The sequence below is a fragment of the Coregonus clupeaformis genome, chromosome 10, assembly GCF_020615455.1.
Source record: "Coregonus clupeaformis isolate EN_2021a chromosome 10, ASM2061545v1, whole genome shotgun sequence".
Lineage (NCBI taxonomy): Eukaryota > Metazoa > Chordata > Actinopteri > Salmoniformes > Salmonidae > Coregonus > Coregonus clupeaformis.
This window is the reverse complement of record NC_059201.1, coordinates 13,585,657-13,603,959: the sequence shown is the minus strand read 5'-3', so window position 1 is coordinate 13,603,959 and position 18,303 is coordinate 13,585,657. Positions and strand designations below refer to the sequence as shown.

Below are 18,303 nucleotides of genomic sequence, written 5' to 3'. Positions count from 1 at the left end.
GTTCCTTGGTGTCCACATCACCAACGAACTATCATGGTCCAAACACACCAAGACAGTCGTGAAGAGGGCACGACAAAGCCTATTCACCCTCAGGAGACTGAAAAGATTTGGCATGGGTCCTCAGATCCTCAAAAAATTATACAGCTGCACCATCGAGAGCATCCTGACTGGTTGCATCACCGCCTGGTATGGCAACTGCTTGGCCTCCGACCGCAAGGCACTACAGAGGGTAGTGCGTACGGCCCAGTACATCACTGGGGCCAAGCTTCCTGCCATCCAGGACCTCTATACCAGGCGGTGTCAGAGGAAGGCCCTCAAAATTGTCAAAGACTCCAGCCACCCTAGTCATAGACTGTTCTCCCTGCTACCGCACGGCAAGCGGTACCGGAGTGCCAAGTCTAGGTCCAAAAGACTTCTCAACAGCTTCTACCCCCAAGCCATAAGACTCCTGAACAGCTAAACATGGCTACCCGGACTATTTGCACTGCCCCCCCACCCCATCCTTTTTACGCTGCTGCTACTCTGTTAATTATTTATGCATAGTCACTTTAACTCTACCCACATGTACATATTACTTCAACTACCTCAACTAGCCGGGTGCCCCCGCACATTGACTCTGCACCGGTACCCCCCTGTATATAGCCTCCCTACTGTTATTTTATTTTACTTATGCTCTTTTTTTCTCAACACTTTTTTTGTTGTTGTTTTAGTTTTACTTTTTTTGTTAAAAATAAATGCACTGTTGGTTAAGGGCTGTAAGTAAGCATTTCACTGTAATGTCTGCACCTGTTGTATTCGGCGCATGTGACCAATACAATTTGATTTGATTTGATTTGATTTGATTTGCATTGATCATTTACACACACACACTCAAAAACAAAAAATGCTTACACCAAAGCAGATTCTAGGAAGTTCATATTCCACACACACACACACACACACACACACACACACAAACATATATACACTCACACACAGATAAAGAGTCCCAGAGGCTAGACAAGGTAGGTTCAGATTGCCTGTCTGTCCTGCACTAGACTCAAGGTCAGAGACATGGAACTGCAGCAAGGCATCACACACACAAACACGCATGTCCACTAGCGAACCCACCATGAATAGTAAACAGACTACTAGCTGCTAATGTCTACAGTAGCAGAACTCTATACATGATCAGTCAGTGTTAGCTCTCAGGAGCATTTTAATTGGCCTCATTAACTCTCCATTGCCCTTATTGACTGGCATCCATACATCCTGCACACACACACACACACATTCACCACACACACACACACTCACACACAGGCTCGTGGATTGGCTGGCTGAGTGATAGAACATCTCTCTCATCTCCCTAACACAGATACACGTGATCAGATAATCACACTTATCAGCCTGAAAGCCCAGCTGTGCGATAGTCACTCACAAACACTCACAAACACACACACACACACACACACACACAAACCAACACACACGTTATCTGCCTGTGGGTCCAGTTGCGCTACAGTCTATCACATTAACACACACACACACACACACACACACACACGCACACACACACACACACACACACACACACTCACACTCACACGTCTGACCCATAGTGACCCTCTGTGGTTTTAACTCTGCTTGTCTGTCTGCCTCCCCAGGGGGTAGATGAGAGCTAGCCTTCCTGTATAGCTGCCTGTGTAGAGCTGTAGCTACATTATTAGCATCCCTCCCTGTCTGAGTCTAAAGCTGTTGGCTGCAGAGACAGCACACACACCTCCACATTCAGCCCCTCAGCTTGAAATACTCAGTCGTCCAAACAGACGTACACACAACTGTGTTTCATACAAACACAGTTTTCTATTTTTTTATTTTTTTTTAACCTTTATTTAACTAGGCAAGTCAGTTAAGAACAAATTCTTATTTACAATGACGGCCTACACCGGCCAAACCCGGACGACGCTGGGCCAATTGTTCGCCGCCCTATGGGACTCCCAATCACAGCCGGTTGTGATACAGCCTGGAATCGAACCAGGGGGTCTGTAGTGACGCTTCAAGCACTTATTATATGATTCATCTTCTACAGAAACCAAACATGTCCTAAATTCTTTCCTCATCCTCCGTGACTCATGTTCAAGGGATCCAATCCCATCCGACACATTGTAATTTTGTACTGACACCATATCTGGGATGAAATGCATACGTCACAGAAAACGGCCTGATTTCCAATCCAGCGTGTTGTGAAAGCAGCAGTCAGTATGATTCATAATTTCAGTTCAATACAACGGTTCTTCGGATTCTACTTTTCCTTGATTGGTTTTTCAAAACTTACAGGAAGACAAGTTAGGAGACAACATTTTGAGTCAATATAGAATAGAATACAGAGTTTTCTCATACTGTGAGCTGAGGAGTTCATGTTGGTTGGTTCCAGCAGGGACCAGGTGGTTGTATTTACAAGGGGTGCTGATCCAGGATCAGTTTTCCCTTTTAGATCATAACAAATAAGATTATATAGACAGGAGGGACCTGATCTTAGATCTCCTACTCTGAGACATTTTGTGAATACAGGCCTTGATTTGAGGAGGCTTTGTTGGTTCCAGCAGGGACCTGGCCGTGTGGTGCCAGGATAACAACCTCTCCCTCAACGTGATCAAGACAAAGGAGATGATTGTGGACTACAGGGAAAAAAAAGAGGACTGCGCACGCCCCCATTCTCATCGACGGGGCTGTAGTGGAACAGGTTGAGAGCTTCAAGTTCCTTGGTATCCACATCACCAACGAACTATCATGGTCCAAACACACCAAGACAGTCGTGAAGAGGGCACGACAAAGCCTATTCTCCCTCAGGAGACTGAAAACATTTGGCATGGGTCCTCAGATCCTCAAAAAGTTATACAGCTGCACCATCGAGAGCATCCTGACTGGTTGCATCACCGCCTGGTTTGGTAACTGCTCGGCCTCCGACCGCAAGGCACTACAGAGGGTAGTGCGTACGGCCCAGTACATCACTGGGGCCAAGCTTCCTGCCATCCAGGACCTCTATACCAGGCGGTGTCAGAGGAAGGCCCTAAAAATTACCAAAGACTCCAGCCACCCTATTCATAGACTGTTCTCTCTGCTACCGCACAGCAAGCGGTAATGGAGCGCCAAATCTAGGTCCAAAAGGCTTCTTAACAACTTCTACACCCAAGCCATAAGACTGCTGAACAGCTAATCAAATGGCTACCCGGCCTATTTGCATCCCCCCCGCACACCACACACACCCATACACACACACCCACACACACACACACACACACACACACACACACACAGTAACACTGTAGTTTGTTATAGTAGCTGCTATAGTCATACTGCTGCCAGTCTACAGCTCTACAGGACAGAGGAGTGGGGGAGGAGAGGAGAGACTGGGGGAGGAGGGAGGGAGGAGAGGAGAGACTGGGGGAGGAGGGAGGGAGGAGAGGAGAGACTGGGGGAGGAGGGAGGGAAGAGAGGATAGACTGGGGGAGGAGGGAGGGAGGAGAGGGAGAGACTGGGGGAGGAGGGAGGGAGGAGAGGAGAGACTGGGGGAGGAGGAAGGGAGGAGAGGAGAGACTGGGGGAGGAGGGAGGGAGGAGAGGAGAGACTGGGGGAGGAGGGAGGGAGGAGAGGAGAGACTGGGGGAGGAGGGAGGGAAGAGAGGGAGAGACTGGGGGAGGAGGGAGGGAGGAGAGGAGAGACTGGGGGAGGAGGGAGGGAAGAGAGGAGAGACTGGGGGAGGAGGGAGGGAAGAGAGGAGAGACTGGGGGAGGAGGAAGGGAGGAGAGGAGAGACTGGGGGAGGAGGGAGGGAGGAGAGGAGAGACTGGGGGAGGAGGGAGGGAAGAGAGGAGAGACTGGGGGAGGAGGGAGGGAGGAGAGGAGAGACTGGGGGAGGAGGGAGGGAGGAGAGGAGAGACTGGGGGAGGAGGGAGGGAGGAGAGGAGAGACTGGGGGAGGAGGGAGGGAAGAGAGGAGAGACTGGGGGAGGAGGGAGGGAGGAGAGGAGAGACTGGGGGAGGAGGGAGGGAAGAGAGGAGAGACTGGGGGAGGAGGGAGGGAGGAGAGGAGAGACTGGGGGAGGAGGGAGGGAGGAGAGGAGAGACTGGGGGAGGAGGGAGGGAAGAGAGGAGAGACTGGGGGAGGAGGGAGGGAGGAGAGGAGAGACTGGGGGAGGAGGGAGGGAGGAGAGGAGAGACTGGGGGAGGAGGAAGGGAGGAGAGGAGAGACTGGGGGAGGAGGGAGGGAGGAGAGGAGAGACTGGGGGAGGAGGGAGGGAAGAGAGGAGAGACTGGGGGAGGAGGGAGGGATGGAAGAGAGGAGGGAGAACAAGGGTGTCTGCCTGTCTGGGCCAGGGTTGGGGGAAGGGTTCGGTGGAGTGGAAGAGATTCAGGCATACATACAGTTAGTTTGTGTGTTAATGTGTGCGTGCATGTGTGTGCATACGTATGTTTGTGTGTGTGTGTGTATTTTTGTATATACTGTCCTTGTGGAGATCAGAAGTCCTCACAAGGATAGTAAAACAAGGAACATTCGGACAAGGGGCGGCAGGAAGCGGTTAAGAGCGTTGGGCCAGTAACCGAAAGATTGCTGGTTCAAATCCCCAAGCCGACTAGGTGACAAAAATCAGTCGATGGGCTTTTGAGCAAGGCACTTAACCCTAATCGCTCCTGTAAGTCACTCTGGATAAGAGCAAATGCTAAATGACTAAAATGTAAAAATTGACAAGTGGGGACATTTCACCAGTCGCCACAAGGAAACAGGCTAGTTTGGGATTAGGGAAAATAGGACTTAGAATTGGAATCAATTGTTTGGTCCCCACAAGGATAGTAAAACAAACGTGTGTGTGTAGCCAGGCCAGAGACCGACTGTGTGTGTTGTGTAAGCTAGGTCCTACTGGGCCAAAGAGGTTCTGGTCAGTCCGGCATTGGTGCCAGTGTCACCCGCTTGAGCGTGAAGGAGAGGAGTATGTGTGTGTGAGAGAGAGAGAGAGAGAGAGAGAGAGAGAGAGAGAGAGAGAGAGAGAGAGAGAGAGAGAGAGTGATAGAGAGACATAGAGACATAGAGATAGGGAGCTAGAGAGCTAGAGAGAAAAGAACAAACACCATTGTAAATACAACCCATGTTTCTGTTGATTTATTTTCCCTTTTGAAATGTCTCTCTTCCTTTGGAACTTTAGTGAGTGTAATGTTTACTGTTCATTTTTTATTGTTTATTTCACTTTAGTTTATTATCTATTTCACTTGCTTTGGCAATGTAAACATACGTTTCCCATGCCATAAAGCCCCTTGAATTGAGTTGAGAGATAATATGACATTTGAAATGTCTTTATTCTTTTGGAACTTCTGAGTGTAATGTTTACTGTTAATATTTATTGTTTATTTCACTTTTGTTTACTATCTACTTCACTTGCTTTGGCAATGTTAACATACGTTTCCCATGCCAATAAAGCCCTTAAATTGAAATTGAATTGAATTGAGAGAGAGAGAGAGAGCAAACAGCAGAAAAATAGGCACATTTTAATAAGAGCGGGTAGGGTAGGCAGTCCTGTATAACAGAGTGAAAGACAGAGGACAGTCATCCGGAAAGATCCCATGTACACTCCAGTTACAGATGAGATCTTTATCTCTCTCCTTCTCTGTGTGGGAGAATCAGAGATTGGGTGCAGCTGTGCCCCTCAATATGATACACACACACACACGCACATTGACACAACCAATTGACAGACACATGTACAACATTAGCACACAGAATATGACACATACAGAAACACACCCGCGCACACAGACAGACACACAGACACACAGACACACACACACACACAGACAGACAGACAGACAGACAGACAGACAGACAGACAGACAGACAGACAGACAGACAGACAGACAGACAGACAGACAGACAGACAGACAGACAGACAGACAGACAGACAGACAGACAGACAGTTGATCATTCTGCCTGTGTTTGTTTCACTGAGGACTGATGCTTACTTTACTTTCTACACTGAGAGAAAGAAAGAGAGGACACTTCCTTCTTTCTCTCGCTCTCTTCCTCCCTCTCTTCCCCTCTCCTCTTTTTCCCTTTTTATCTCAGGGACAACCCATCCTTTCTTCCTCTAGGGGACTAGCATCCCAGAGAGCAGGAACAGATGCACAAAAGAGGACATCATCAATTGACTCTCTCTCCCTCTATGCTCCCTCCCCCTCTCTCTCTCTCTCCCTCCCTCTCTCTCTCCCTCCCTCTCTCTCTCCCTCTCTCTCTCCCTCTCTCTCCCTCTATGCTCCCTTTCGCTCCCTTTCTCTCCCTCTCTCTCTCCCTCCCCCCTCTCTCTCCCTCTCTCCCCCTCTCTCTCTCTCTCTCTCTCCCTCTCCCTCCCTCTCCCTCCCTCTCCCTCTCTCTCTCTCTCTCTCTCTCCCTCTCTCTCCCCCTCTCTCCCTCTCTCTCCCTCTCTCTCTCTCCCTCTATGCTCCCCGCTCTGTCTATTCTTTAAACACAGTGCTCACTCTCTCTTTCCCTCCTCCTCCAACTCTCCTAAATCTATTACTTCTCTCCCTCTCAAACTCTCTACCCAGTATCTCCTCTATTCTCCAAGTCTCTCTCTCCCCTACCTCTCCCCACCCTCACTTCCACTCTCTCGCGCTCTCTCTTTTGGTCCTATGCCAGAGGAGATGGCAGACAGAATGAGCTGTAGTTGAACCAGTTAATCAGAGCACCTCCCCACACGTTCTCTCTCTCCCCCTTTCACCTACTCTTTCCCTCTCCTTCCCCTTCTCCCTCTCTTCAGGCCAGAGGGACTGGACCACACAGTGAATGGCCCTGATGTTATTACCTACCAGCAGTGCTTTGTGCTGAGCTGGCAGTCCACAGATAATGGTCTCCTGTCCTGAAGAACTGCCCCACCACCACCCCATTCTATACAGCTAGGCGGAACCCAATACTCACAACAGGACACATCAATAGGTCATAAAAATGTTTACAGCCTCTCTACAATAGAAGGAAGCACTTCTCTTACTTCCTGATTAGTGCATCTATAATTCTGAATATCTAGGAGTGGGATATATTTTGATCTAAGAGGAAGTATTCCACAACACACAGTCACTTACTGACCATGAATGTGAATCATGGGGTTGGGGGGGGGGGGGATTTTCATTGTTGGACATAAAAGACTGTAAAGTGATTAAAATTTTCTAAATCTGTTCCCAAGTATTCCCACGCATAATAGGGAGACACATGATCATATACAAATGTAAGCAAGGTTTCAAATGATTATGTTTTAGTCAAATGTTGTATCGGTTTGGGCGGTCAATTTGCAGTCTACAAATTATTTATAATTATGTTCCGGCCTCCCGACCATCTGCTCAAGAAAAAAATCGGACCGCTGCTAAATCTAGTTGATGATCTGTGGTTTAAACGTTAAAACGAATATTGGGACATTACCGTTAACAAAAAATCCTTAACTTTTTTACCTCAACACTACCACTAACAGGGCCTGATCATCATCATAAAGGGAACATTAAAATTAAACAAATACCCAACACAACAATGCTGTAACGTTCAAATGATTTGCCATGGATACAAAGATATAAAGAACTCTGCACTTAATCGTTGTTAAGTTGGGAAAATGGCAGAGAAAGACAAGCGAAGTCAGTACAGTATGGAATCTACTGCTGTGCTGGAGCTGACAATTGGTGCTTTGGAAACATGCTTAAGTTCAGACTGACTGCTGGGATAATGTCTACAACTTCATCAACAAGCTGTCAATCTATCGTAAATAAAAAGTGACATGCTACATGCTGTTTATCAGTGCAGTGCCCAACATCCTTAACTAGCTAACTAAAATTCCATCCCTGTGTTTGCAACCTGGACTCAAGAGTAGACGAAACAAAGTAAATGTAAATCTGTCTCCTTCCATTTAGGATGATATGTTATGTTTCGGATGGTATGTATTAATTTGTGTATGTCCATCATCCATTTCGTATGATATGTTACAAATTACAATTTGTACAATATGTTACGAATTTGAAATAAGTATTATGCTATGTTATGGATTCCAATTTGTTGTGGCTAACGTTAGCTAGGTGGCTAATGCTAACGTTAGCTAGGTGGCTAACATTAGCTAGGCTAAGTAATTGCAAAGTAGCTAAAAAGTAGTAAGTAGTTGAAAAGTTGCTAATTAGCTAAAATGCTAAAGTTGTCCGGGATGAGATTCCACCCCGACCAACCACCCTCCTTTCATTTTTGTACCCTTCTGTCTTATGTAACCATACCAAAACGTAACATATCATGATAATTTGAGTGTCCCGGATTTACATTTGCTATGTTACATCCATAGACATTAAAACCAGTAGATAGTGATAGCTCTGACGTCATCCACGTATTCCTATGGAAAACTCCTGATGGCAAATGAAACCGGAAGTATTTGAAATTTGAAGCGTGGCATATTGCTGAATGGGGCTGAATGGCACAAAAAAATTGCTAAGGATCATGGTGAAGGTGGCCGTAATTAGCAAAGGATCATGGTCGATGTAGTAGTTTTCATCCTGCCTGAGCGAGTCAACCGTAGCCTGCCGGCCCGTGATTGATCTGTGTCAGCACGTGGTCCTGTGTGACGACAAATGTAGTAGTCAGAATGGATCATTATTTAAAGCTGCTATATGTAACTTTTTGGGTGACCCAACCAAATTCACATAGAAATGTGAGTTATAGATCTGTTATTCCCAATGAAAGCAAGTCTAAGGAGCGGTAGATATGTTCTATGTGCTCTATTTCTATGCGGCCCGTTCTTCAGTTTAGTTTTTGCGTCGTTTACTTTCAGTTTTGTACACCATCTTCAAACAGCTGAAAATACAATATTTTTGGTTATGGAAAATATATTTCACAGCGGTTTAGATTTAATTTTTACAACTTTCTCACTGTCTATCAGAGTATGTGTCTGTCTGCCGCAGTGCCCATGTTTCATAGCGAGTGAGTCATGCACAAGAGAGGTCGTGGGAGACGATGCTCGCAAATACATTTAGAATTTTGGAATGTTGATAAGTGGCAGTTGGAAGGTCGAGTGCACATCGTCTCAATGCTCGTTTTAGCCAAAACAACTTCAGACTCGAGTGATCACTATCGAACACAACAGCAAGTGGCCACACAATAATAAAGGGCTTAGGGGTCAAGTATTCGGTTTGAGATTCAGCCTATGACTGTGGTCGATAGAACTTCATTGCCCCCTAGCATACACAATAGGACCATATTCTGCATTGTGGAATTCTATGATTTTTTTCTTATCGTTTTAACGGAAAGCCGATAAAATAATGGCAGTTTAAACGTCACATCCATATCTGTTAACTGTTAAATTACCTGGATAGGCTTTGAAAAAAACCTGTAACTGAAATTTGCTCTAGGAAACCTGTCTGACTGACATCTGACATCACTGAGATGCAAATTATGCTACCAACGTACTATCTGTGACCATTCAAATAACATGCACACACTACAACAGTAGCACACTATGTAGGGAAAATTGTGCACTGTGCTAGAACCAGAAACAGTTGCTCAGCAGCTTCAGAAACAGGAAGTGAGAGGGAGGCCCATGCGGCCTGACAGGAAGTTATTATGTGACAGAAACCCTCTGATGAACCCGGAGGAAAGAGTTCATTAACAACAACACTAACACAACACATTCGAGAGACACACATACAGTGAGGGAAAAAAGTATTTGATCCCCTGCTGATTTTGTACATTTGCCCACTGACAAAGAAATGATCAGTCTATAATTTTAATGGTAGGTTTATTTGAACAGTGAGAGACCGAATAACAACAAAAAAATCCAGAAAAACGCATGTCAAAAATGTTATAAATTGATTTGCATTTTAATGAGGGAAGTAAGTATTTGACCCCCTCTCAATCAGAAAGATTTCTGGCTCCCAGGTGTCTTTTATACAGGTAACGATCTAAGATTAGGAGCACACTCTTAAAGGGAGTGCTCCTAATCTCAGCTTGTTACCTGTATAAAAGACACCTGTCCACAGAAGCAATCAATCAATCAGATTCCAAACTCTCCACCATGGCCAAGACCATAGAGCTCTCCAAGGATGTCAGGGACAATATTGTAGACCTACACAAGGCTGGAATGTGCTACAAGACCATCGCCAAGCAGCTTGGTGAGAAGGTGACAACAGTTGGTGTGATTATTCGCAAATGGAACAAACACAAAATAATTGTCAATCTCCCTCGGCCTGGGGCTCCATGCAAGATCTCACCTCATGGAGTTGCAATGATCATGAGGTATTCCAGCATGACAATGACCCAAAACACACGGCCAAGGCAACAAAGGAGTGGCTCAAGAAGAAGCACATTAAGGTCCTGGATCTTAATCCCATAGAAAATCTGTGGAGGGAGCTGAAGGTTCGAGTTGCCAAACGTCAGACGTTTCTTGTAGTTGGCCACCAGGTTTGCACACATCTCAGGAGGGATTTTGTCCCACTCCTCTTTGCAGATCTTCTTCAAGTCATTAAGGTTTCGAGGCTGACGTTTGGCAACTCGAACCTTCAGCTCCCTCCACAGATTTTCTATGGGATTAAGGTCTGGAGACTGGCTAGGCCACTCCAGGACCTTAATGTGCTTCTTCTTGAGCCACTCCTTTGTTGCCTTGGCCGTGTGTTTTGGGTCATTGTCATGCTAGAATACCCATCCACGACCCATTTTCAATGCCCTGGCTGAGGGAAGGAGGTTCTCACCCAAGATTTGACGGTACATGGCCCCGTCCATCGTCCCTTTGATGCGGTGAAGTTGTCCTGTCCCCTTAGCAGAAAAACACCCCCAAAGCATAATGTTTCCACCTCCATGTTTGACGGTGGGGATGGTGTTCTTGGGGTCATAGGCAGCATTCCTCCTCCTCCAAACACGGCGAGTTGAGTTGATGCCAAAGAGCTCCATTTTGGTCTCAAAAAAACATTGTAAAGTGGTTATCCACTTTATGCACCAATTTGTAAGTCGCTCTGGATAAGATTGTCTGCTAAATGACCTAAATGTAATGTAAATGTAATACAGGTAACGAGCTGAGATTAGGAGCACTCCCTTTAAGAGTGTGCTCCTAATCTCAGCTCGTTACCTGTATAAAAGATACCTGGGTGCCAGAAATCTTTCTGATTGAGAGGGGGTCAAATACTTATTTCCCTCATTAAAATGCAAATCAATTTATAACATTTTTGACATGTGTTTTTCTGGATTTTTTTGTTGTTAATCTGTCTCTCACTGTTCAAATAAACCTACCATTAAAATGATAGGCTGATCATTTCTTTGTCAGTGGGCAAACGTACAAAATCAGCAGGGGATCAAATACTTCTTTCCCTCACTGTAAATGTAAAAATGTTTTAGGTGCCAAGCCTAAAACCCTGTAGGCGGTCTCGTCATTGTTGGTAATCAAGCCTACTACTGTTGTATCATCTGCAAACTTGATGATTGAGTTGGAGGCGTGCTTGGTCACGCAGTCATGGGTGAACAGGGAGTACAGGAGGGTGCTGAGCACGCACCCTTGTGGGGCCCCAGTGTTGAGGATCAGCGATGTTGTTTACTACCTTCACCACCTGGGGGCGGCCCGTCAGGAAGTCCAGGACCCAGTTGCACAGGGCGGGGTTCAGACCCAGGGCCGCGAGCTTGATGATGAGCTTGGAGGGTACTATGGTGTTGAATGCTGAGCTATAATCAATGAACAGCATTCTTACATTGGTATTCCTCTTGTCCAGATGGGATAGGGCAGTGTGCAGTGTGATGGCAATTGCATCGTCTGTGGATCTATTGGTGCGGTAAGCAAATTGAAGTGGGTCTAGGGTGACAGGTAAGGTAGAGGTGATATGATCCTTGACTAGTCTCTCAAAGCACTTCATGAGGACAGAGGTGAGTGCTACAGGGCGATAGTCATTTAGTTCAGTTACCTTTGCTTTCTTGGGTACAGGAACAAATGGTGTTGAAGCATGTGGGAACAGCATGTGGGAACAGCAGACTGGGAAAGGAAGAGATTGAATATGTCCATAAACACACCAGCCAGCTGGTCTGCGCATGCTCTGAGGACGCGGCTAGGGATGCCGTCTAGTGAGCATTTCTCCTTTGCCAAGAATAATCCATCCACCTGACAGGTGTGGCATATCAAGAAGCTGATTAAACGGCATGATCATTACACAGGAGTACCTTGTGCTGGGGACAATAAAAGGACACTGTAAAATGTGCAGTTTTGTCACACAACACAATGCCACAGTTTTGAGGGAGTGTGCAATTGGCATGCTGACTGCAGGAATGTCCACCAGAGCTGTTGCCAGAGAATGTAATGTTCATTTCTCTATCATAAGTCACCTCCAACGCCCTTTTTAGAGAATTTGGCAGTACGTCCAACCGGCTTCACAACCGCAGACCACCAAGCCAGCCCAGGACCTCCACATCCAGTTTCTTCACCTGCGGGATCATCTGAGACCAGCCACCCGGACAGCTGATGAAACTGAGGAGTATTTCTGTCTGTAATAAAGCCCTTTTGTAGGGAAAAACTTATTCTGATTTGCTGGGCCTGGCTCCCCAGTGGGTGGGCTTGGCTCCAAAGTGGGTGGGCCTATGCCCTCCCAGCCCCCCATGGCTGCACCCCCTGCCCAGTCATGTGAAATTAGAGCCTAATGAATTTATTTCAATTATATTTTTGTTCAGTATAGTTATCAGGAGCAATTACAGAGAATGTCATTGAACTGCGACTGTATCTGAAGTGCAGTTATCAGGAGTCGACTAGACTGTATACCTTTGAATTGCATTCTTACCTCTTCCTCTCCTTGATTGAAGCGCTGATCCAACAGAAAATTGTAAATGGGATCCATGGGATGTCCAACTCTGACGTCACCCCATTGAAGTTGAAATTTAAAACGTTTAAGGTTAGAGTAAGGTTAGGGGTTAAGGTTAGGGTAGGTGTTAAGGTTAGGGTTAGTGTTTGGGTTTAGGGTAGGGACGTCCCAAGGATTCCGGATAGCACTAACCCAGATTTAATATTAAATCCAATAGAGCCGTGATAGATAAAAACAAGGTTCCACAAATATCCATTCCAGCCAGATCAGTGGTTAGTGATCGGCGATGACTTAAAGTAGTGGAGGGTTAATGAGTTATACACCTGGTATTAATATGAGCCAATATAATGAGCCAATTGGCAAAGTGCCTGCAGTGTACAGTAAATACAGGATTAATCTGACCAAATTATGCAAGATTTTAGTTCTGGGTTAACCGAGATGAGTACAGTACTAACACTGAGTCTTTACTGTTATTTACTGTACAATACTGTTCTTTACTGTACTTTACTGTTCTTCACTATACTTTATTGTACTTTATAGTTCTGTACTGTACTTTACTGTTCTTTATAGTTCTGTACTGTACTTTACTGTTCTTTATAGTTCTGTACTGTACTTTGCTGTTCTTTACTGTACTTCACTATTCTTTACTAAGGCACCGTGCTTTGTAGACTCTTCCCGGGTCCTGTCTCTGTCTCTGTGGCCGTCCCAGTTCCAGTTCCACCAAGGACCTTTCATTTAGCACTCCCTGACAAATGACTTTCACTAATGACAATTAAAGGTCAGAGGTCAGAGACCATGTGATCAGGGTGAGGAGGAGTCTGAGAGGGACCTCCATGAAGACAGTGTTGGTAGATCTGGTGCCCTGTTGGGAACACTTGGTCAAACTTTCAGCAGCTCTTCTAAAACTGTAATCAGCTACACTAGTAACAACATTGTATTGTGTCCTTCCCAGCTTCCTTTCCTGGAAAGTGATGTAGTTGAACACTTGCGTTAACTTATCCAGTCATGTTAGGTTGCTTATTCTACCCAGCTTACTGGGTAGGAGGGAGGGATGCATGTTATACAGGAGGCTACAGCAAGTATCTGTCCTGGAACAGCGCTTAACAGGAGCTAACCATTAGTTATTGGCCTTACAGAGCAGACCATGAGGGCAGGGGGCCAGTCTCCCATTAACCGCCATTACTAACACACACACACACTATACACACACATACACACACACACACACACACACAAACACACTACTCTTCCCCCACACACACACACACCCAGACAGACATTATGACCAGAGGCTAGTTCCCACCAGAGCGAGGCCTGTAAAGCATCCCCCCTAGAGAGGCTGTGGACCCAGTGAACGGTTCACACAGTGTCAACAGGAAACAGACGCGACACACACAGAGCCTACACAGGACATACGTCCACAAACTAAAACAAACCCTTTTAAACTCCTATTTAAAATGCTGGTTTATCAGTATTTTATACAATTGTATTGTTGGACATAAAATAAAGAATGTAAAACACCATCAAATCAGCTCCAAGTGATTTTAATTTTCGAAATCTGTTCCAAAGTATTCCCACACAAAATAGAGAGATAACTGTGTGATCGTATAGAAATATAAGCAAGGTTTGAAATGACTATGTTTTAGTCAAATATTATATATGTTGGGCTTCTTGCAGTCAATTTGCAGTCTACAAATTATCTGTAACTATGTTCCGGCCCCCTGACCATCCACTCAAGAAAAAAAATCGTCCCACGGCTGAATCTAATTGATGATCCGTGTTCTAGACCCCATGGCTTCGTGTCATTGTAGGCAACTCACTGTTGTGTCAAGGGCATAGATTAAACAAAAGGGTGCAACAAAGTCACAAACACATATGTAGGCCTACATTAATGCAAACACACACTTAGAGTCTTAGACCAAGCACTCAGAGACATACATCTGTCACCCTCAGGCCTTAGAGTCTTAGACCAAGCCCTCAGAGACACATATCTGTCAACCTCAGGCCTTAGAGTCTTAGACCAAGCCCTCAGAGACACACATCTGTCAACCTCAGGCCTTAGAGTCTTAGACCAAGCCCTCAGAGACATACATCTGTCAACCTCAGGCCTTAGAGTCTTAGACCAAGCCCTCAGAGACATACATCTGTCAACCTCAGGCCAACACCATCTCTCAAGATGCCATGGACCGCGCTGGAAGGAAAACTGGAGAAGATTCTGGGTCATTGTTCTGGGCCATTGTTTCACAGGCTATTTGTATGTTGGCTATTGGTTGTCTAAATGTTGTCTGAATGTTGTCCGAATGTTGCCTGAGTATTGACTGTATGTTGGTACAGACATGCAGGAAATTAACACCTCTGTCGGCCACACAGACTTTGGAGGGTGGAGAGGGGGGTCAGGTCTGATCTATAGGTCAGGGAGGAGAGGGGGGTCAGGTCTGATATATAGATCAGGGAGGAGAGGGGAGTCAGGTCTGATCTATAGATCAGAGAGGAGAGGGGAGAGGGGGGTCAGGTCTGATCTATAGATCAGGGAGGAGAGGGGGGCTAGGTCTGATCTATAGGTCAGGGAGGAGAGGGGGGTCAGGTTTGATCTATAGGTCAGAGAGAAGAGGGGAGAGGGGGGTCAGGTCTGATCTATGCACACACAGCGATCGTTCACACGCGAAGAAGAAGAGAACAGAGCATGCATCTATCACCACAGTCATCTATCACCACAGTCAGATACTTATTACAACAATGGCATTATGGTTCTTATGTAACTCTATGTGCTTATTGCATGTTTTTTACTAAATTAGCATTGGTTAGTATTGTTCAACTGTTTGAACTTACAGTAGGCCTATACCTGGTACAGGGTAGCCTAGTGCTGATGACATAAGTGTTACTCCCATAGTTACCCAATAATGTCTGTGTGCTGAATTATGCAGCTTTGCCCTAAAGAGCTGAGCAGAGACAGATGAACAGATAGGTACAGCACTGTAGCCATTGTCTCCTGCTGCTGTGTTGACAGGTCATGTAAGGCTCCTACTGTGTGTGTTGATGTGAAAAGTGTAAGTGAGGCGTAGCAACAGGAAGTAGGGGTGCTGAGGGTGCTGCAGCACCCCCTGAAAAATCACAATAAAAAAAAAATATAGAAAAATATACAAAATATAGAAAAATGTTTTTTTTTCACAAAAGTAGTGCACTGGGCCTTTACTAGTATTAGCGGACCGATATAGACGTCTGTAGCGCAGGAAAAACAAATGTTTCAGCATCTCCCGCTTTGGCAAAACAGTTAGTTGTATATTTAGTAACAGTATCTTGCAGGATTCAATAATTGGAATTGTGAGAGTTGTTGCCCTGTCCCTTTCTCTGTGATTGTCATTCTGATGTATTAATTTACCATCCTTACAAACCACTTAATGTAAATGTACATTACTGCATTGTACATAGGTTGGTCATCTAGGTTTGTACCTGAAGACTTTCCATCACCATGAAGAAAAACAATGCGCAATACAGTAATTGAGTACATTGAGACATCAAGTGGTTTGTGCAGCTGTGATGTGATGATGTGGCTCAATTAGTAGAGCATGGTACTTGCAATGCTAGGGTTGTGGGTTCGATTCCCATGGGAGACCAGTATGAAAATGTATGCACTCACTACTGTAAGTTGCTCTGGATAAGAACGTCTACTAAAATGGAAAAGGAATGAAAAGACCATTTCAGTTTCATAAAGTTTTCAAGAAACTGGAAAACATATATATTTTAAAAGACAACAAAATGTAAAGCTACTTCCTCTTTATGTCATTGTGTGGAAGCACAAAGGGAGGCAACTAACTAACTAACTGACTGACAAGCGCATCCCAAATGACACCCTATTCACTATATAGTGCACTACTTTTGACCAGAGCCCTATGAGCCCTACCCTACTGTATAGGGAATAGGGTGCCATTTGGGACATACACTGACTACAGGCTACAAGCCTTGTTACCACCACCAACCACACATGGGGCACCGCCTGGGGAAATGGGGCCATCAATATCATGGTTGACTTCAAAGGGCGGCTGCACTGTTTTTCACTGCCCTAATACCCCCCCGTGAGGCGGGGGACCGTTAGACAATGGACCGAAACACCACCACCTCGCCAAGGGGCTGAACCGGCTGGCTGCGCGACTCGGTTAGCGCGCGCAACAATACACAGAGACAGAGAATGAGACACACACACACACACACACACACACACACACACACACACACTGCACTCACATCCAGTACTACAGCCCAATTACTGAAGGCACGCCTCCTCACATCACTAGTACTGTGTGCTATGTAGTCTACATCATCAAGGTCTAACAAAGGTGGGTGATAGGCTATACTGTGATTTATAATACCACCTATGGATGCAAATATGAATCAGCAATCATGTCCAATATTCATTAACAACCTCACACCCAAGTCCCACGCCTTCAGGTTGTATTCTCAACAAAGGCCGCTGTATGAATGTGAAGGACATTGCTCTGAGGAAGAGCATCACCTCCATTCTCCGACTTTAACAGAAGCACATTTCTGCAACGTCTGGTGCGATTTTGTCATTGAGGGAAAGCATTGATGTTGTAACAATGTAACGACTACACCATATTGCAATAACAACCAATGCATGGCATGGAGACCTCACATGGAGGAAATGTGTTATTAATGTGAATGGCAAAAACGCCCCATGGATACCCCGCCCGCACCTGGATAACTGGGCTTTCAGAATGACACAACACTCATGATTATCAACCGTTATTATTAAGCCGAACAGCATAATAACGTCACTGATCTACATAACCCTACACCTATATGAAGACATGCTCGCTCATGCTTTGCATTATCTGCTGTCTGTAGGCAATGAGAACGCCAGCCATATGTGGCAACAGCAAAGGCACATTCTCTAACTGGACTGATAATAACGCAGTTTATAGCCTACTATAGTCCACATATGGAGCGCTAAATAATACCAGTGAATACTTCTAGGACATGTGAGGGAATCTATTAATTAATAGCCTGGGAACAGAGACACACAGAGACAGACAGACACATAATGCATTCTGCAAAGGTCGGCAGAAATCTTTCAGTGGGCATTCAGGACCGCGGAGGGGCTTACCTTAAAGAGACCTTCACACAGCAGTCGTTTTGGCTCGCCATTCTGTCCTCTTTCTTTCAGTTTTTCCCTATGTGCAAAAGTATATCTGAACTGTGTCAGTCAGAGTTTGGTTAGTGCGTAAAAATACAGTCTTGCGTCAAGAAAAAAGCGCATGGAGCAACTGCATGAAGCCGTAAATCAGGTTAGAATCGCCAACCGCGGTGCTGTCATCATAACCTGCAGTGAGTAATCCCGCTACTGTCTGCTTCTGTCCCTGTCCTTGCTCTGGTCACTCTCATATCTAGGCTACACCTCCGGTCCTCTGTCACATCGCACACTATCACCCGCTTTTCTTCTCCTTTCCTCTGTCTTTCACCGCTGCTACATCCTG

At 45.5% G+C, this 18,303-nt stretch overlaps 1 protein-coding gene across 1 annotated transcript in view; it reads right to left on the bottom strand.

The window, feature by feature from the left end:
* The window catches only part of kif21b (kinesin family member 21B), a 106,008-nt gene that overhangs the window by 87,632 nt on the left and 73 nt on the right, over nt 1-18,303 (bottom strand). The window contains exon 1 of the mRNA XM_041887332.2: nt 17,934-18,303. This exon is cut by the window's right edge and continues 73 nt beyond it. Coding sequence (XP_041743266.2) covers nt 17,934-17,974 — 41 coding nt within the window. The 5' untranslated portion in view covers nt 17,975-18,303. The remainder of the gene's footprint in view (nt 1-17,933) is intronic.